At 43.2% G+C, this 22,010-nt stretch overlaps 1 protein-coding gene across 1 annotated transcript in view; it reads right to left on the bottom strand.

Annotated features, from left to right (window-relative positions):
* Positions 1-13,513, bottom strand: part of LOC104329309 (visual pigment-like receptor peropsin) — a 30,384-nt gene extending 16,871 nt beyond the window's left edge. Inside the window, exons 1-2 of the mRNA XM_009934414.1 lie at positions 13,393-13,513; positions 4,463-4,668 (exon numbers count right to left, since the gene is read on the bottom strand). Of these exons, the coding sequence (XP_009932716.1) occupies positions 4,463-4,668; positions 13,393-13,513 (327 nt within the window). The remainder of the gene's footprint in view (positions 1-4,462; positions 4,669-13,392) is intronic.
* Positions 13,514-22,010: the final 8,497 nt, after the last annotated feature.

Raw genomic sequence — 22,010 nt, 5'->3', positions numbered from 1 at the left:
AGGGCAGGCTGCAGGGATGGAGGTGGTGTGGGCTGAGTCCTGTCGGGCAGGCTGCTGTGGTGCTCACCAATACCTCAAAGCTGAACCTATGTTTTGTTGGTTGCCCCTGAGGCTGTTTCTGTGCAGAACTGGAGCTGCTGGGGAGGGTCTGGCACCATCTGGGTGGCCAGATGGACCAGGGATACCGAGACTGATGATGAGGTGAGTGCATCTGCAATAGTGTTGGGCAGCATGTCGGTGGCAGTGGGTATGTCTGTCATGGTACTATGACCTAGAGGTAACTACGATGTGCTCTGGTGTGCACAGCCGAGATACACCTTATATGTAAGAAACAGTCAGAAATAAGTAACATTTTTTTAAAGAAGCCTATACCAACAGAGTGAGCACATTACAAAAGCGGTCAATCTTCTTGACCCTTGTAGTAAAGTTCTGAGGTATGTGTAAAATTGATGTCAAAACGACCAAACCATAGTATCATAAAACAAAATGAGAAAAGTCGATTAGTGGAAACAAGTTTAAACGAAAGTACCAGGATTACGAAGGATTTCAAGTTCTAGGGCACCCCACAAGACCATTCTTGGTTTCTGACATGACAGCAATGCACCTGTAGGGATTGGATAGGTTATAAACCTTCCCCTTTGTACAGAGGCTTCCTGAAACCTGCATCTTTGGTATTCACCACATGATTAACAGATACAAGAAAAACTTTCTGTTGGTTGATTAATGATGTTTTGAAGAAATTGCCATGTTTACCTGCAGAGAATTAACATTTATCTACTTCCTACATGTAAGACCATTTGCTCGCAATGTTATTTACAGCTTTCAGTGAAAATTCTAATTCAGCAGAACATACGAATAAAAAATGTACGGGAAAGACAAAAAGACATCCTGACGCAGCTTTTCACTAGAAATATGGTCAATGGGGGAACAGATGGCTCTTGGTCCCTGGCTTGCATTCCCTGACCTGAACTTTACTATATGAACTAGTTTACTTACTGATAATACTACCAGAGGCAAAAACCCAAACGTCCTAGAGACTGACTGTCCTCCCTCTGTCCAGCTCAGGACTAAGACACAATGGTGGAGCAGGGAAGAGATAACCAGAAGCAAAAGCAGAGTCTGAAAGCCACCCTTGGAAAACTGTATCTGTACACAGCATTCAGTGGGGACAGCGTTTGGATACAGACCTACTATGCAACTACATTCCTAAAAGGAGAGCTCTGTCAGACCTCCAAGAAGAGAAATAACATTTGACATGGGGAATAACAGTGGTATTTCTTCTGTACAGAGGACAACAGGAGCACACCGCTTTGCAAGTATGCCACGAGATGGTCATTCTAGCTGGCGAGGCATTGTTTGTTACAGTTTTCACAGAATATGCTGTTTTGAAAGAGAAGTAGTACCTGTCTGTCCTCTCCCCACTCCCTCTAACTGGGGCACCTAAGTATGGTGAACCTTAATTTTGAAAAATATTACCTGAGGGCACAGAGGGAGGTCTAAGTCAGAGGAAAGGAAAATAGTTAGGTGGATTAAGTGAGATGAGATCATGAAATTTCTTCATAAACAGAAATGACAGGCTGGCTTGGGAAAATAAAGTTTCCCTAAGCACACCTGACAGCAGAAGCTGACTGATCAAATAAGAGCAAACGTGTAGTGAAACAGACAGTGACAGCAAGCCAAGTAAGGCTGTCCTCTGGATGCAGCAAAAGAAACTGAGTCAGGGAAAACACATGGGCCGTGCTGAGGAAAGAGCCGCGTTCATGTAGACAACAGCCCAAATTGTCACCCCAGCTACTCACAGAGGAGTGCAGTGAGGGGAGAGACACTGACTTCAGAGAGCTGCAACAGAAAGCACAGCCTTTACCTTCCTGGCATCAAGCTCCTCGCTCCTCATATTCCAGATGTGACACCCATTCTGTTCAGACTACGAATGCATCACGTTTTATAAACACCACAAACTAAGCAATCAAAGCCTTACCACTGTTCAATGTTGAACATTTTTAGAACGACATTTGTGCTGGCTGTCTATACACACGTGGAAATGTTCACATCTTTTTTTATGCACAGAAGCTTCCTGCTATTTCTGCACAATATTCTTCCTAAAAACAGCCACTCTGCTTCCAGAAGTTACTTTTTCATCACTGGCTGCTGTTTTGTCTAACTTAACAATCAGGAAGATGGATGTCAGTGTTTAAACACAGTTTTGAGACACCCAACGCAGAACAAAATCTTCATGTAGGATTCTTGTTTCCATCATTTTCTCTCAACAAGCCACAACCAGCTCAACCACTCCACAAATCACAACCAATTCAAACTATTTATTCAGAGCACAAATTGGCTTTTCCAGGTTACCATGAATTTTTAGTTAGCATTAATACAATATCATTTCCTATTTGAAATTATAATTGTTAACTTTTAGAGCCTACAGAGGATCACCAAAGCAGAAAACATAATATTTTTTGAATCTGAGCATTCAGAAAAGCCTGAACAATATCTTTGGATCCCATTACCTTAAAACTTTGCTTGACAGCCATATTTTACCTACAAATGCTCTTTAAAACCAGGAGATCCAAATAAGATCACTTAACACACCCTGACGAACAAAACATCTGGGTACCCCAAAAATGTTGCAGACCACTTCTTTCCTTGTGAAGGCAGTTCAAACACAGTAGAATTAAGCACACCTCCTTCACATTAAGTTCAAGCACACCTCCATCCCAGTCTTTTTGCATATAAAAAAATAAAAGTGCCAGATCATCATAACAAGACTCTGAACAGCTCAAAGTCCGCCAAAGAGGGACTCCCTGGCAGAGGCATCAGGAAGAAAGCTGTAAGGCTGCTGACAGAAGACTCCCATGCAAGTCAAGAGGTATGGACACAGTGTGCCATGCTACGTCGATTCCTGCGTGTGCTGCTTTTTACAGCTCAAAAAAGGAGCCACAGCATAGACAGGGCTCTGGAAGAGCTTGGACTGGGGAGGCAGAAGCGTCATTTAATGTTACCTCTTTCAGCCGGCTGGGTTGTAAACACTAAGTTATGCCACAGATCTTGGTTCAGCGTTTCACACTGAATGGCTTACCCTGTCTTACACAGCAAGTCTGCAGCAAAGCTAGAACTGAACCCGGAGATCCAGAGTTCATCTTTCCTTTTGTAATCATAGCTCCAACCTTCCTTGAAACAGAGAAAAATGGGAATCTGTTTAATTCTGAGTGTGGGTGTGAATTCTACAGTTTTCAGGCATGTTTTTGTTAATCTAAAGACTTCAAAGGTTTCTATTAATAAAAAAAATTAAAGAGGTGTCCTCAAAGTTTCTACTCAACAGACCTTAGATGATTGGAATTGTAGGTGTTCTCGTTAGAGGAATAGTGGGATTTTGCTGAGGAAATAAATAGCTTCATTTTGCTAAATCCTTTTCTGCCAAATGACTATAGACAAATATTTCAAACAAGAAAATACTAATTTTTTAGATCAAGTTATAGCTCCCAGGTTAACCAGAGTCTTCTGTGGGAAGTCTTCCTTTCCTCTCTGTGTAAACTGAACTTTTGTATTGAAAGGGAGGGGACATGAGCTGTAAAAGTTCTTTTGTCTATGTTGCACAATAGTTCAACTTCCTCTTTTAAAAAAAAAAAATTACCCCCCCAAAACCATAAAAAAACCAAAACAACAAGAAAAGAGGATTATTTCTCTCTTCCTTTTCTTTCATCATGCTCTTTCTTACACCTTGCCGTAGGCTATCCTGTCATTTTCAGATTTTTGATTCTCTCATGAAGCAGCCGCATTAAGCATTAATCTTTCTCACAGATGTTACCGACAGCACCAGGGAGCCAGGCTTGTGCCTGTCTCTCCAGGGGATGTATTTATATTCTGTCTATGCAGGTTTGTTTCTCCAACAAAAAGCTGCCTCCAAGTTCAGGGATGACTGTGCCATAAAGTGAAGTCACTCATCTTACAACAGGCCTCAAAGCAGCAATGAAATTAGGGATAAGAATGAAGAGTTACAAATGATTTAGTACAAGTAGTTGCATGCCAAAATATATGGGTATACCCAAGTGCTGTGTGGAGGCTTTGCTCTGCTTGCCTTGTCAAATAGGAGACTACATTGCTTTGTGTCAAATGTTAAAGTGCCAACAACCAGCTTGACTTCAGGGGAGCTGAAGACAAGCACAGACTACCCCTCAGCTTTCCAAGCTGACTGGGAGCTATGACATGAAGTAAAAAAACCAAACTAGTAGAAACTATTGCAAATATCTTTGATAGAGTTAGAAAAATAATCACTGAAAATTGGTCAAAACCTGATCAAATACACAGATTCATAGGTGTAACAAAAAAGAGAACACTGTCTTTTTGGAAGGTCAGTCAGTATTTCTTTTCACTCTTTTGGCCCTGCCTGGTTATTTCTATACAGCATTTACACAGAAATAGATGCACTTATTTTGTCTAATTAAGTGTGATCCAGTCTTACCTGGCAAGTCCATATTGATGTGATAATGAATCCATCATCTCTGAAGACATTGAAGATTTCAATGATCCCCCGTGAATAACCAAACACGGAGATACTAGCATCTGACACTGCCAAGTTAAATGTGAGGTAGTCAGTGGGCTGCAGAAGATGTCTTTGTTTATACAGGACAAAAATCACAATGCTGTTTCCAAACCAAGACAGCCAACCTGGAAAAAAAAATAAATAAAATCCATGAAATCAGAAAGCAAATAAAGCAAGAAGCAGTTCAGTGTGTAAATGTGTGTTGTCTATTCTGAAATTACCCTTTTGCTCCACTAGAAACAAATTAAACCAGCTTATCCATTGGAAAACCTATGCATGAAGCCTTTTTAAGTAGCTGGCTACTTTTCACAAGCAGGAAAAAGCGAATAACTCCAGCAATAAAACAGAACCAACGTGATGAGCTGCTGTTGAATCTAGCAAAGATCCCCATTTAAAGGTCTGGAGAAGTTTTTTTCCTCTAGGTGGACAGATGAGACTCACAAAACGGAACTTGCATGGAAAAAAAGGAAGGAGCAAAGATTGGTAGAGTGGAGCAGAGACTTCAAGCAATCTGCCAAAAGCTGTAGCTGTTTAGGTACATTGTATACAATAAAGTATACCTAAAGTTCAGGTACATAGCCTGAGCGAGCGGCTTTACCAGTCCTCTCTCGAGAAGTGTTGCCTTTTCCAGCTAATACAATTAAGTTTCTTCTCTTCGCACAGCCTAGCATCTCCTTGCAGCAAAGCCTGTCCCAGCTGGGAATACTTTTCAGTGATACACCTGTTAATCTATAGGAAGAGAACATTTAGAGCAGACCTTTCAGAAGCTTTAAGTCTCTTTATTTATTTGTAAAGAAAGTTGTGTCCTCTGTTACTGTCCAGGAACAGAGATGCCTGACATCTACAAGTATAGTTACATGAGGAAAACACAAGGGAGATGACCGTAAATCTGATGAAAGTCAGCCACCTACCCAGGTGGAGAGACCTAGAGCTTCCAAATGTGAATGGCGATCGCTCCACCCATCAGAGCAAGACCCTGGTAGTCTGCATCTCACTTTTTGAAGTGAAGAAGATCTGTAGAAATGAATGACTTTTAACAAAATGTTTACTCATAAACATCAGTCTCAGTGTTGAAAATGGGGCTTGGCCAGTGGAGGGGATGGCTCCAGGGCGGCTGCTGGAGCAGGGCCAAGCAGCAGGTCGGGCAACACCCACCTCCCCACTGGTTCACGTTTCCAACCCAAGCCAGCTCTGCCACTGCAAACATCGGTGGCCTCGCTTCATCTTGGCAATGTGGAGCAAAACACCGCCTCTTCTGAGCACTTGTGACCTGGGACAGGCATAGGAACCCAGCAGCGGGTGATTCTGTTCCCCACAGCCGATGCCACGGTACAACATGAACTGCCAGGTGAGGGAGAACGGTGTTGATCCCTAGCCCTCTATCCAGGCACAAGCTGACAGGTTTAATGTTGTAGCAAGAGGGCAGCTGCCTTCCCGCAGGAAGCATCAACAGCTCCGCGTCGGGAGCGCAGCGCTGCTCTGCTGGGCTGCCTCGCCTAGGGAGGGAGGGGAGCAAACGGCCTCTGAGTCTCCAGGCCATCTGGGACTCCCACCAGCTGAAATGCCAAAGAGCAAAGCACATGATCTCCAAACAGAGAGGTTGGGTACTTACTCCCAGTGAGGTGCTCTGGGTAGTCTGGAGTGGGAGGGGAGGTGGTTGATGGGAAGGTCTCTGCACAGCACTATGAACTGCTTTTTCTCCGAAGCAATTTCTTTTTAATAACTTCTCTTCACAAACCTGCCAAGCTGCTGCTGCTCTGGCTTGATTAGCAAATGCACATGGCTTACTAAAGCGCTTTTGAACTGGGAAGAGCTGACGTGTCGGCATATGGTATTAAGCAGAAATAGTCACTGGTGCAATGATACACTGAGATACGTACATATATTTTATACATATCTCGTTATAAGATCAACCATAATAAATACATCTTATTCTGGCCACTAGGTGACAATGTTTCTTAATTGAGTCTCGTTTCCAACGGCTGCATGCACTTTAAGTCAGGAATTGTTTCTGACTTTCGTCTGAGCCCAGGTATTATAAACAGGCACAGCAGGGCCCTGGAGGAGGACGGCTTTGCGAATGCATCAGGATAGTCTGCAATGAAAACATGGTAGTTGTGCTGTTTGTGCACATCAGCTCTACCTTCCGTATAGTAAAATAGCTTTCAAGGCAGCAGGCACGGAAATATTTCCCCTGTCAATACAAAGACATAGTGCTAAAATGGCAGACAAAATAAAATGGCACCCCCTTTGTAAATACCTGCATTTTGTCAATGCAGAGTAATGGATAGGAGGGCTACCCTAAAAATGTCATACGCATGGACTTCTGGGGATATAAGGAGAGAGAATATACATTCCCCCTAGCCCAGAGGGTAAGGGAGTATTCAGTTAAAGTATCTTACAGTTGAAACTGAGCAAAACATCGTGTAAAACAACAATACACACATTTTAGATGGAGGTGACAGAGACACAGTATTTGTGATCATTTTTGGCACTACTTTCACACACTGAGGGTGGGGAGGAGGGAAGCACTGAAGGAGATAAAGTTACAGAGCCAGTATGACTTCTGCAGGTAGGCACAACCCTTCTAATCAAAGCAGGTGGACAGCTTGCACTGGCATGTCCAGCCCCTAAAACATCTGATCTGTCTGGGCAGTAGACCATGTTAATGCTGTGATAAAAAACCTGGAAGCACTCAATTCTCAGTAAACCATGGAGTAACAAAAACAGTGGTCACACAAAAGTGGTATCAACCAGAGCAGTGACTGTGGGACACTGGATCTCTGCACCATCAGACAGATGTGCTTGTCTGGGGTTGCCAACTATATCGACTGCTTATTGACTTTTTTTTTTTTAAAAAAAAAAAAGCCACAACAAATAACTCCAAAACAAAAAATCAACCAACACTAGACAAGCAAACACCTAAAACCAAACAATGTCCTTCCCACCTACCCCAAATCCTGACAGCACGACAGGGAACAGGACTACAAGTGCGCTGCGAGGCAGCACAGCAATGGCCCTGTGCCCTCCGGGAGGGCAGGGACCTCCTCGGCTGCTCTGCAGGTGGGCCCTGCCTCAGGGTAAATCACAGGCACATCAAGAGTTCAGAAGGAAACCTCTGTGAATTGCTATAAGGCCTTGGTGTCACCAGGTGCCATCTCAATAAAACAGAGGAGAGAAAAGAAACAACCGAGGGAACTGGTTTCACTTTTTGCAAGCTGCCAGCAACTCACTGACAAGAGAACATGAAAAAAAACCCCAACCCTCAAACCCCAAACCCAACCCCAGCATCCTAAGGTAATGCTGGTGAGAAAGGAAAATGGTGAGAAAAGGAAAAAACAGCAGATAGGAAGAAACTGAGCACTCCCTCCCAGCATAAGGTTGTGAAAGGAAAGGCATTTCTCCCATAAGCTGTAGCGCTGCCTGATATGGGCTGCTCATCAACAAGAGGTGCTGGCCCTTCTGAAGTGGCAAAATACACAGATAACATACAATTACTGAAGTTCGTTAACACAAGGCAGGACTGAGAGCAGCTGCTGTGAGTCTCGCAGTGTCAGAGTAGAACAGGTTAAATGAGTGTTGATAAATGCTAAATGTTCAACAGCTAAGGAGTCACCTTTACTCCTCAGAGACCCACAGAAAAGTACTTGGTACCACATTTGCAAACATTAGGAGGTAGGAGGAATAGGGTGGACAGTGATATTAAACATGTTTTATTGCCCTTACTTAATTCTGCAATAATCCTTCCCCTGGAATAATACCCCCTAATAGAGCATTTTAATCCACAGATGTCAAAATTGCTCCACAAAGGAGGCTGATGCTGTTATCCATGATTTCTGGGGGAGGCACAGGAAGCCTGTCAAGCAAGCTGCTGGTAATCAGAAGCCGAAACCCTACTGAAGAAGTCCTGTATCAGTGTGCTGTCCACCAGCCTGTGCAAAGAAAGCACCAAAAATGTAGACAGCAAGAGTGACTAAGGATACTGAAAATGCCTCTGCTGAAAGCGATGGAGAACAGCGAGATTGTTTAGCTCTGGGAACAGCTAAAAGGGAACACAACAATTTTACAAAGATTTCTGCCAAATCATTCAAGCCTGAGCATCCTCTTTTTCTCTCATGTACCTGAGATGGTCTTCGAACAATCAGTAAACACCTGAAGCTGTGTGCAATTTCATGGTTAACATTCAACTTATGTTTTCACAGAGTTAGATTTGGTACAAGGGAAGTGATAGATCTGAGCTGGTCATCCACATTTCCATCCGATGACTGCATCCCCGCCCAGCTAAGACAGGCTTTTATGTTCTGTACTTAGACTTGTTATTATTAGACATTGTTACATGGCCTTTACTTCTAAAATCTCACAAGAATGAATTAGAAAAATGTGTATTACAACTCATCCATCTGCAGTTTAAAATACACAGGGAGCCTTAAGTGGGAGAATTCAAGAAATGAGAGCAAAAGGTGAAGGCTCAGTGTCACAAGACAAGCTACGCTTTTCTCTCAGCAAATAACCTTATCTCTAGGACAGAAACTGGATTGAGCATCTAGATATAGAGCAGGCATGAATAAAGTCAATTACTGATTCAGCTACCTATACGCAAGCATAAATGTCTATCTGAAGAAGTTTGCTGTAAAAGATTTTCAGGCTAGAAAGCTTTATTGAAAACAGTGACAAAATCCAGAGAATTTGCAAAGCTGTCATTAACTATTGCAACTGCGAAGTGACCATGCTCTGTTTTTACTCTTCCCTGCTAACTATAGATACACAGTATCCTATCCAGGGCGTATTGCCAGTTCTGGCAGGAAGGAGAAGAGTCATCACATTTTAGACTTGACAAAGCATGGAGAGATTGTTTATTCAATACACGAGATCATTTTGCGGATGCATGTTTTGTGAATAACTTGTTTCCTTTCCCACCTTCGCAGATTTATCTGTCAAACAATGACCAAAATAACACTCACTCTGTCACTTGTCAAATTACTATTTTTTAGTACAGTACAGTATAGTATTTAGTTCACTCTTACCATTCGGAAATGTGTGCCTTTTAAAGGCAGGTTTGGGTCTTGTTTTCTGATGGGATTGGTAATGCTCTCACCATGCCTTTCTGACATAAGCACTCACAAAATGTCAGAATTTGACAAATATTGTCTCCTACTGACTTAAAATTTCCTTTGATGCCAAGCACTCACACTCCCAGTCCCAGTTAACTGTGAAACTAAGGAAAACAAGCACAGAACAAATTGCGCATAAATGTAGAAAAGAAAATTTACTTCAGAATTCCAATGAATAATTATGAAGAAAATAATGTTTCATTTTTTCCCCCCCGGGTCTAAGTTTGGCTTAGCAAGCAGGCGTGGACAGCACTTTTAAATTGCACCTAAGAATTTAAACTACACAAGGATTTTGCACAGTATTCTACCACTTGGGCCACAGGTGAAAAGGGGTCAGATGTAATGCTAGCAAGGGGCCAGGCTTCCCCCTGGCTGTCAAGCACAGTTCTGAGCTCTTGGAAGGGAAAGATGAAACAGAGCGCTGCCTTCAGAGAAGGGATTCTGACGCAGCCGACCTAACGAAGGGTAATACAGTAGCTGCTGCTACCACCCGCAGCTAGTCCCTCTCAGCATGCTGTGACGGCTCACCGTGGTGGGATTGGCTTTGCATTTTTCCTCCATTTGGCTGGTTCCCTGGACAAAGCACTAGCAAGGAGAATGGTGGAACAGTGACTCAGATGCCAAGAAGCAGTGCAGTGATCTCAAAATCTTTCAGGATTTGCAAAATGCACTGATGCATTTTGATTCTGGTTTGCTTGTGATGTTAGTATGCGATACCTCTGGGTATGGGCTCATGGGTATGGGCTGAGAGCATGGGCTTTGAGCTCAGGTTTCCATGCAGTGTGCTGAGGACCCCTCTGTCTGGATCTGATACAGCCTGGCTGGTGTACGATGTATGTAAGGCATGCACACACATCAGTGTCCTCTCAGTCACACATGACATCTGCGCTACCTGTGACATGAGAATTTCCAGGAGGGGATACGCAAAGAGGCTTCATCTCAGCAGAAGGTGTTAGAAAATGGTTCTGGGATATTCACGTCCTCTGTCAAGATGTGTGACTGTGGGAAGACTTGGCCAAAGACGGTTAGGTTTTTTAGACTTTATCCTGCAAACGCGAAGAGATTCAGAGGAACCCCATCTTCTGGGTAAGCAATAACACCACATATATCCCTTTGGTGTCTGAAATGTACGTCAGAATTTGCAAAAAGCTGCACTGGCATACTTAGATGCAAAAGAGAAGAAAACTTGGAGCAGTTACAGAAGTGTAGTCACTGAAAGTGTTTTCCAATGGATCAAAAACCCAAACATATGAAATATGAACATCTTTGGGACTTTGTGTAAGGAAGTACCCATAGACTCCTGCAAATGCAGGCTGTCTTTCCAGACCCTTAAAGAAATGCAGATACGGGAAGGTAATGCACAGACTTGCCTTTGTCCTCTGCTGCCAGCAGGGCAAGAGGGTGTCTGCGTAACAGGGTACTTTGTCCTGCCATATCACTGCTCCCCAGACAGAGTTACTGGTGTACATAAAATTGGTAGCTGTAAATTGTTACAATTGGTGCTTGCAGGAGTGTGGCAGCAGACCTTTGAGGAGAAAAAGACATGAGGACTTGTCTGATTTATGTATTACTAAGATTTTTTTTCAAAAGTTCTTATTGCAAAAAAGTATGCTTACCTCCATCACATTTTAACCAGATCCACACTACACTTAGCTTGGAGTAATGCTGTTACTGCTTATATATACTCTGCAAGAAATGCAACTTGAGTTTTGAATCTGGAAGTAAGTTTCAAGAACAGCAGCTATAATATGCCAAGCACTTGTATGCCTGGCAGAAGGATCTGGAGCAGTCAAAAATCAGTATACATATAACCTAAAAGCTCAGGCACTGAGTTACTTCAAAGTATTTGCTAGAAGATGTGGGGTCACCATTAAGAAGCAGCAAAGGAAAACACCTCTGTTGGTCAGTTGATGGAAGAAGTTTGAACTACCAGTGTGATGCAGCGGCAACACTAGAAGAGACCAGTAGAGCTGAGGAAGCGTAAATATTAATGTGAATGGCAATGGCAAGACCTTGCTTGGATGCTGTATTTGGTCCAAAGAAAGAGTGCAGAGTGGAAAAGACAGCGTAAAAGGCTGCTGTAGGGGACAGGGGAAAGGGTATTATGACAGAAGAGAAACAAACTATAATAACCACCATCAAATCTACCAAACAAAAAAACCCCATCACTTGCTTAATAAAGGAATACAGAGATTGACCACAGGGTACAATTGTTCCTTCAGGAACACAGACCGGCCATAGGACGTTAATTGCAGGCAAAAAAATTATTTCAATTAAAAGGAGTGACAAAAAGGATATAAAGTTATTATGATCACTTTAGCTAAGAATTTAGGGAAAGGCTCCTACTGAACAGAGAAACAAAATCAGGAACAGGCTGTCAATTGAAAGAGTGGTAGCAACACCAAAAAACCCCCAGCCAGTTCTATGAGGGAGCATGATTGCTTTGTAAATGAGATTATATATTGTCACAGCAGGAGACAGACCTTGCTGACCTAAGATGTTCTCTCTAGTCTTAAATGCAACTGATTAATTCATTAGCTGATGGTGCAGCCATTTCCCAGCCACTCATGAAGGGATACGCAAATGTGAACAGATTGGGGATAAATTGGAACAACTCTGATTTATCTTATGGCCACTCTTCTAATTAAGCCTCCTAAGACAGAAGCCATAAATTTTTCTGCTAGAACCTCTGTTTTTATTTGAAACACAACGTTTTCCTCCTAGTTCCTATAGGTAAAAAAAGAAAGTTTCATGTAAACATATGAAAATACTTAGCATTTTCTATAGTGCCTTCCCTAGACCTTCCTCACGCATAAGCTGAGGGCTAGTAAGCTACTTGCAGTATGTGATAAGCTTAGAAAAAGAAAAAATCAATTTAGATCAATCATTTAAAAACAGCGATATTTTTGTATACGTTGTTTGAAATAACAGATTTAATGAAAGTTACGTTTTCTTGTATTTTCCTGTGAGGTTTTATGGTCGGAAATTTTGGTTACCTAGTAAACCTACATTCTTTGAAATTTCATAAAGTTTCCTTGTATCCTGCAATGAGTCTACCCCAAATAGACAGTATTAAAACGAACAAAACTGCGCTGGGATCAAAGTGAGTTCATACTGGGTGCCATTTTCAAATCGTTACTACACACTTCCACTGGCTGTCTTGCAGCAGAACCAAAGTAAGCACACGGTATTGTGGTTGCTAACACAGGATAATGTTCTAGTACTTAGATCTTTCATAGACCCTGTTTGAAGATGTTTATTTCTATGTGCATCAAACGTTTAAAGCAAGAGCAGTACAAATAGTTAAAAAAACATTAAAAACTACAGAAGATATTTTCTGTCTCTGCAGGCGGTCATTGTAGGGTGTCAACTGACCATCCTCAGTCAGAACTCTGGAAATCACAGAACGTTAATTCAGTGCTACCAGGACACAAGAAGACATAGAAGTATCATGTACTTCTGATAAGGTTCTTCATCTTCCTACACATTAAGTTTAGTGAACAGGAGTTAAAAGTTTACAGGCTTGACTATTTTTTTCCCTCAATATTTCTGCATTGATTATTAATCTCTTTTTAACAAGAGAAAGCTGTACCTCTTTGCTCTTGTAATAGCTGAAGAAAAAAAAGTTGCTTTTTCTAACATCCTGTCCCATCAGGGATGAAACCCCAATGAATCGCTTTGAACTTTACACCAAACTCTACTTCGGAGCTTCCTTTCACGTCCAAGCTGAGTACATACCTAGAGCGAGCAGGTAGAAGCCTATGATAGTCTCTCCTTGCTCTGTTACAGCTGCCTCTCTGCTCAGAAAACTGATGTTGTTGTTCCTCCAGGGTGCCTGTGGAGAAAACTGGACAGACATTTTCAGCGGAGCTTATGACCCAGAAATTGCCCTTTCCTCAGTACGTCCCGGCGAAAGAAAACAGTTTCAGCCCTATCCTCAGTTCCTGCTCCCTGTATTTGAGGGAGCTCTTCAATGGGACTAATGATCTAAAGAAGGAAATCTTGAGGGACAGCAGCTTTGCAGCCTTCTGCCCTGTTCTTCTTCACTAATCCTATCTATTAATACAGCCTGCGAATCTCTGGCCAGCCCAAGACGGCAGATTTCCTCATATCCTTATTACTGCTGCGTGCAGACATCTTTAATGAAGAGCATGTATCTGACAAATAGACAGCTTCCTTCAAAACAGGGTGATATCACGCAACCTACAGGCTCATAGGCACACCCACAAACACAGTGCATATTGATATGTTGCTAAAATAACAGTACTACTGTCTTTTTGTCTTCGGTGAAGACCAGTATAGCTTTAGTTCAAATGACATTGAGGAAAAATCTCACATAAATTTAAAAAAAAAAAAAGGAATGGTAAAAAACAATGGGGAGGTGTCACTGCCCGAGAATGTGACTTTAGCATAGAAGAATAAATCAGCTACGCAGTTATGTAACAGCAGTATAGCTGCTAATTTAAAAAGAAGGGAAGATAATTTCCAGTACAGATCGAAAAAAATTTAAGTCCTTTGAATCATATTTTTAAGACTGCTAAGCACCCTCCAATCTCGTACATTCCAAGTATATTTGGATTTTCCCACACTGTTGAAAAATGAGATTTCATCTCGTTGAGGAGACGTGTTAGATGTGATTTAAAATACCCCAGACTGACTCTCTACAGCCTTTACTGAGGTATTGATGATTGTGTTTTCGATATGGCCTCTCTTACTAATCAGATTGTAGTCATAATTAAAAAAAATTAGTCTGAGTCAATTCATCTGGACCAGCAAAGTTTTCCTGGGGAGCCACACACTCTCACTGCACTGAAATCCCGGTGCCCCGACCGGCTTGTCCCTTCCCACCCTGGGCAGCAAATCAGCCCCAGTGCTGGCACCCAGTTGGAGGAAGCAAAGCACCTCACTGGGAACCTCCGCTGGCCACGGGCTGGTTTTGTCTCTCCTGAGCTGGATTAATTCCTGTCGTTAAGCTTTCCCTGTGTTCGTTACGACAGCCTCACTGCGAGAGAGAGGAATAAAGGCAACGTGATGAGAATAGCAGAGAGAAGGCAGCAGAAATAGACGTGTTGTGGTGAAAGATGGAAGCCTCTCACCTTCCTGTTGATGGTAAGGATGGTCACCCACACACTTGCACCACCAAACCCCCTTGCAAGGGTGCTAGGCTTGACGTGTCCCCAGCCATCTCGCTCTTGTAGAAGTCACTGGAGAGCTGCTCTCTCTTTCTCCAACCTAAGGTCAGCAGCACAGGTCTGGCAGCTCCTGCAGATCCCACTGAAGCAGCCAATAGGCCTGATTTTCCCGACCACTGGCCACAGCCCACCTCCTGCTGACTTTTTGTAGAGACTGCTTCCTAAGTCTGACTATGGACACCTGGAGTTTAACCCTGACAAAAGTCCTAAAACACCCTGCTTAGCAGAATGTGACAGACTGACCTGGGACTTCACCAGCGTGGTGACTAAAAACGGCCCTAGGCCAAAGTTCTCCATTGCTGTGTTCCTGCAACTGCCCCAGGTTGCCCCCAATATTCCCACCACCACCCTAGCTTTGGGCACCACTTGACCATGAGCACATCCTTCACAAGGCTGTCTGGCATGCCCGGCAGATGCTGCCTTTTCTCTGCCATGGTGCTGCTCTCTGAGGTTGCCATTGAAGTGTCATTTTGTCCCCAGCAAAGCCCTGGACATGCATCAGCTTTCACAGGGAGTACATGCACAATGGCAGCCTGTCAATGCTGAGGTACAGTGGCCATTTCTAGCTCATTCTCTGCTTATCTGCCTGTCTGTAACTGCGTTGCTGCTCAGGTGGAGGGTTGGGATAAAGTTGTGCCAGAAGGCAGTGCTCAGGGACATTCAGAAATTCTCAAGAAGGCCCACAACAAAGCCCAGCAATATCACCTACTCTAGAACGAGGAACTTGGGTCAAAGAAGAGGTCCTCAGCTGAGAGCCCATTACAAAGCCTCTGCCCAAGGATGGTTATGTCTTTGTTGGAGTGTATTTCATCACCTACCAAGAGAAAGATGCGGAAAAGAATGACACTTTACATTGCACAAAGTCTACTTGGTCCATGATCCCTCTACTCTCTCGTTGAAAACGAATCAGCCACCCAACAGCCTGCTTGTGGGGTAAGTCCAAGGCCTTTTGGCAAGATCCCTCAGCCTCGTGAGAGGGAAGAGAACAGCTCCTCTACAAGCTTCCTCGTACAATGAGGCAAGTCTCACCCCATGCAGGTCGTTCCTGCTGTGCAGCCAGGATCTGGTGTCCTGCATCCTGGTGTTGGTCCCCACCTCACCGTGAGCACAGGGAGTGCTGATCTCCTACACCCCAGGCAGGGCTGAGGTGGAAGAGCTCACTTCCCAACCACTGCCCTTTATGCACAAGCAGTTCTTCCGTGGCATTTGGCCCAGGCCTGGACTTCCAATTCCGAGTTTGGCATCTGCTGTCACACAAAGGCCAGTGCCCATGACTTTGATTAATAGGGACCAGGATGTCCAGAGAAGACTATTTTTGATGTAAGCTGTTCAAGGAATCTGTGATTGGTATCCTGAACTTGAATCTTGACTTTTCCCAACTGCAAGTTGCTTTTGGTTTCATACAAATACCGCAGCTCCATGCACACTTCAATTCAACTTTCCATTTCAATGAGAAAGTCTTCTGCCAAGACTTGCCACCTTGCAATAATAATGAGATGAAAAAAAGAGACACTTTTGATATTAAGGAGAAAAAAAACATAATCAGGGTGAACTGTTCTCCATGATCAAGCATCCCTTTTATGATTCTTTTTCCCCCTGTCTTCGCACACGGCACTGAGTGACTAACATCTTGGTATTCTCCTTACTCCCTCCAGTGGCATCCTTCAATAAGGGACAGGGGCTTTGCAAGCTCCAGTGGTTTGTTCCACACGTCCGCAGGCTGCTGTACCTCCGAAGGAGAGGAAGGCTCCCTCTGCAGATTATAGTTGCCTCATTTCATGTCTCTCAGTGCTTTGGTGGTGACCAATTTACTGGCCTCATAGAGATAATCCATGAGTGCCTCTACTATCTTTGCAAAGTCCTTTGAAAAGATTAGAGCAGTATACACTCAGGCAGTTCTATAAAAAGGAGAAGAAAACTAAAATGCTGTGGTGGTACAGAGAAACCACTGTGTTCGACATGGCTATGGCCTGCGGGAAGACATGTGAAAAAAATGGATTTGACAAGACAGGATCCTGAAGTGCCCCTTTCCTAAACACGTAGGAACTGCAGGCTGGCTCCACAGAAGGGACATACACAGTGCAAACTCGCCATGGGGGCTGGTGCTGCGGCTCCTGCTACACGCTCCCTGCGCTCGCCCGAACCTCACGCATGCGTCCCTCCCCGCTGTGCCCTGCCTGCCCCGGACAGCCGAGCTGCTCGACCTGTCTCCTGTCAGCTGTGCGAAGAGGAGCTGCCGTGGCACCAGGGACCCGGCCATTGGGGCTTTCTCCTGGCAGAAGATCTCACTGTCCCCTGCCGAGTGGGCTGTGAGAGCGGGCACGTGTCCGCCGTGCAGCCGAGGGCAGGTCTGGGAGCAGGAGCAGCGAGCCCTGTCCTTCTGTACGATGCCCACCGGAGCCAGACACTTCAGCCCTCCAGCAAACTGCTCTCCCAGACCTCCGGGGAAGGGACTGCACGGCCGGCATGGGCACGCTGGGCTCACCCCTGCGCACCACCCTGCCAGCTGACACCCAACTACCTCACTGGTGCAAGTAAAAGCAGGATTTGGATTTAAGCCCATCAGCAAGCCACATTTTCAAGTCTAACAGAAGCTGAAACTTCTATGCTATGTATAAAAGAATGTAAGAAATTAATACTCGTGGCTGCACTTGAGGGTTGAATGCAGCTGTTCCTGGAAGGTTAATGAAAGAGGAAAGACTCTGAAACCATCGATACCTCAGGATACCTGATTAAAGTGAGTGATGGAGTGTCTGGGCTATGACACGACAGGTTAATGAAGCCCATTTCATGGACACTCTGAACTCACCAATGGTCTTGGAGGCGGCAGGCAAAGCCAGTTTAGGGTGGATATAAGCCAGCAGGTAGCTCCGATTTGGGCCGCTAAAATTATGCAACAGCCTTTTAATCCCTGTCCACCTCTCTAAACCCTTTCAAAGTGACATACATACAGCACAATAAGGCAAATATCACAGCAGCATTTACTGGCCTGAGATACTCAGGCTAGTTACATTAGAGCTCAGTTTACTGACTGTTTCCAGCACATAGTAACGGAAAAATCCTAAAATTTGTGTGTGGTGGAAACCATATGATGTATATTTCTAACAAGCACCTGTTTCCGTGATGAACACTGAGAGCTTGGCAGTTGCCAAAGGAATTTTGTGAGAAAGCTAGCGTAAGATCTCACAGCACTATTTTTACATGATGCCTGTTATACCTGGATTAAAGCAAGCGACAAAAGATGGAGAAGGCAAAAGGAAAAATACGCAAAAGGGATGGTTTACAATAAACCGTAAGCAGATAGAAATAGGCGCTGCAGAATAAAAATAAAATTTTGTCTCTAGAAGGCATGAAATTTTGTGAAATTTTACAGAAATATTAATCTGGAAGATTTCAAGGAAAATCCAATAGTGTATTAGTAGGAACGTCGCTACATAAATTTTTTTTTTTTGATAAATCATTTTCATTTCTACTTCATATTTTTCATTAGACTATTCACTGTAAAATGAAAAAACTGTCAATATCCAGCAAGACATCTCTTAGTCTTACAAAGAATTATCATGTAATGTTCAGTTATGCGTACGGATTTCATTGAGGTAGTCATAAAATGCATTCCACATCAGTAACCGATGATTTTTCCAAAATCAGGTCACACATATTCACTACTTCCAAGAAAACACACTTGTTGAAATGCTTTGTATGGGATCTTTTCTAATGCCCACTGAATTAAAAGAAGAAAACTATGAACAGATCAGGTCAGTAAGACTGAAAACATGACAATGGAGGAGTGGGAATGACTGTGCTAGCTGCACGCCGCTTGGCATAGCTCACCTGTCAGAAAGCAGCTCTGCATCTGCTCTTTCGTTGCTGAGGTTCAACTGGTGCTAACATAGCAACCTCCAATTTTATAGCAGAAAAAACGCATCCGAAATATTTAAATTGAAGAGTGACCATAATATGAAACATGCTCGACCATTTATGTTTCAAAACGTGCCCGTTTAACCCCAGACTGTTCCCTTGCTGTGACATTTCAGCATGAAAAGAAATGCACTCGATGGATTCTCAAGTGGAATATCCAAACCACATTTCAGCTCCTGAGTTAGGTTACCTGCCAAATTCAGTTAAGAAAATTATTACGTCATATAATTAATAAATTGTAAAATCCATGCTTCTGCCATGATTTTAATGGAGTTTAGCCTACTCTGCTTCTTACTTTACTCTTATTCTCATCAACCCTGAAAGCTAATGATTCTCTGCGGAATTGTGTTACGTAGCTTGTGACAGATCTAGAAATTAACATGGTGGAAAAAATGCTTGGTTAGCGCTTCTTACTGCAATGTGCAGTTTAAAATTAACAATTTCTCAGGGAACTCTGTGTCTCGATTGATGAAAACAGATGATCTTGCAGCTTCAGATGCTAGTTTCATCTTGAACGATGATTCAGGAGAAGGGAAAACTGCCTTGTGCAGAAGAGGTGGCTGAGGGTTTTTATTATTTAAACTCCCTGCTCTGAGCTGAACTTACACTGAGTAGGTTAAGCAGGCAGCTGCATCAGTTCATGCAAGATCGCAGTGAGGAGTGGGAAGTCCTGCTTCTGTGATGACAGAAAGGGTTTCCTAAGGAAGAGAGGGGACCAGGAACTCTTGGCAACCACTGAGAAAGAGTGGAACTTTGGCTGGAAGGCAGGAGCCTCTCTGCAGCATGGGGGAGGTCAAGATTCGAGCACTTGGATTTCCAACCTGTCTTCATGAGTTGCACTGAGTTTTTTGCATTAAAGACATGTTATTGTGGTTCCTGCTCTAGCAAAACTCGGCTTTTTTGGCTTTAAAAGCCTTCCAGTCCTCCTTGGTGAGCTCATTATAGCAGCAGCTTTAGACAAACCTACTTCGAAGCAGTGGCTGACTTGGTGTCCTGTCACTGGAGCACTTTTACCGTCTGTGTTGCAGCAGCACTTCAGTGCTCCAGTTGAGGGGGGAGCCCAGCTAAAGTATAATTTTTCCCCAAATATGAGCTTGCATCATATCATATGCCTGCAATCTCCTGCAGAATTTATGGACATTGCAAATATTGTGAACCACAAAAACTGAAGAAGGTGCTACCACTCACAAACAAGACCAAAACCCAAGCTACCCTTCACAGTCAGATCTGTTCAATACAGAGCATGCTAGTAGTAAAGGACAATTTATTACAAATAGTTGTGAACAAACTGGGTTTTTTTTTGAGAAAGTGAAATGAATTCCTTAAGCGTTGGTTCAAAGAGGCAAAATGTACTGGGTTTTTTTCTGCTTCCCAGACTCTGAAGTACGCTGTAAGAGGCAGGTGCACCCAATGAACTGTCACTTTGACTCATGTGAAGAAATCCCTCACTGCAAAAAAGGCAGAACAAAAACCCCAGCGTTTCATGTATCAGCAGGACTTTAATGTCAGAACCACCTTGAAGGTGCATCTAGGGACTAAGCAAGCTATTACAAATTGGGCAAATAAGGGAATTATACAGGAAAAAAAGGGGAAACTTAAAGCATGTCAAAATGTATTTCATTAATGACAGAAGAAATAAAGAATAATAACATGGGACAAAGTCTTTCTAATAATTCAATAAAACATACTCTTGTTAGGATTTACCTTCTCCCTGGTGTTATACTTACCCTTCCACTCTTTCTCTTGCAGTCTGCAGGCTGCTGGCTTGAGGCAGGGGGAGGAAACGGTTACAGGGAGTCATCAGTTTTCCTGGGTTTTTGCTGGGACAAGTATGACAGTGGTGGTAGAGTTTTCGCCCTCTTCTTTGCCAGGAGGAGCACGATGTTGAAGCTGCTGAATTCCTCCTCCTCTTTCTGAGGTCCTTCTGGGGCTAGTTTTTTGCATTTTCTTTCACGCTTTACACCCTGCTCTTCTTACTTGGTCTGCAACTCCCCATTATGTCTGAATGTCCTAAATAAAAACTATCTTACATACGTTGTATACCTCTTATCTATTTTCTCTGCTACCTGTAAGCTGGTTTTCCCCTGCTCCCACGTTTACATTTAACTGTTTGCTGCTGAGCTGTTCATAGCTCTGAACTGACCCCCTGTGCCCTCTTCTCTCATTGCCCCACGTCTGCACTCCTCTCCACTGCACCCTGGGTTCCCATGGGCAAGCCCTCCACTGCCAGGCCAGGCCTATATTCCTCTATATTGCAACATGAAGACAGTGTTGTAAATATTTCATTCAACACAGAATAGCTATCTGCTACTCCTGGCTGTACAAAAATAGTGGTTCTAACCCACGATTATGAAAAATAAGTAAAACAAATCAGGAAATAGTCACCTGATAATTAAAACATTTGCTGTCACAGATAAGCCAGCTAAAATAAAGTTCCAGGCAGGCACAAGCAATTTGAAGCAAAGCAAGCCTGACATGCCTTAATACAGCAATGCTAGTACTTAGCCTGTGGCATATAACCAGCAATAGCAATAACTGTATTTATGGAGCTACAGGTTACACAGATGAGGCAGCAGCTGGATAGAGCTGCACTGGCTTCGATGAAGATTTGTTCATTCATATCAAAACTACAGAACAAAACAAACCTCCTGCTTAACTCCATCTGTTCTTGTCCTGTGTCTAATTATGCACCGATGGATCCTGATCCTTTTGAAAAAAATGTGGGTTTCCTTTTTGACGACGCTTTTGCTCTACACACTCAGCTCCAACATCCAAACTAGCAAAATAACATAGACTTTTATCTTCATGTGTTCATATGGGACTGTGTGCAGGCAGCATAACGGAGAGCAAAACCCAAGGCACTGTGCTTTCATTCCATTGCCTTTGCCATCATATCTGAGAACAAAGCATGCAAAGACATTATCTTCGTTCCTTTTATTTAATTTTTGCTTGCCTCGCACAAAATGTCCAGAAATTACCAGGTAGCAAGAGTCACACCCCACAGCTTTCCATTCAGACCTCACATATAGTGGTTTCCTAAAATGTCCATTCAAACTGATAAGCTTTCCAAGGATTTAGCCACAATTAGAATTTAATCCTGGATTAAGAGAATACAACGCAGGAGGAGCAAATCACTGAAAACATAAATAATCTTAACTTGGTATTGTGCTTCCATCAGCTGAATCCACTTACTTGTTTCCAGGTGCCAGTTGCTATTATAAACTATATACCATAGACACCCCTGAA

This window comes from Opisthocomus hoazin, chromosome 2 (genome assembly GCF_030867145.1).
Source record: "Opisthocomus hoazin isolate bOpiHoa1 chromosome 2, bOpiHoa1.hap1, whole genome shotgun sequence".
NCBI lineage: Eukaryota > Metazoa > Chordata > Aves > Opisthocomiformes > Opisthocomidae > Opisthocomus > Opisthocomus hoazin.
Note: the sequence above shows the minus strand (reverse complement) of the source record. Positions and strands in the feature narration are given on the sequence as shown.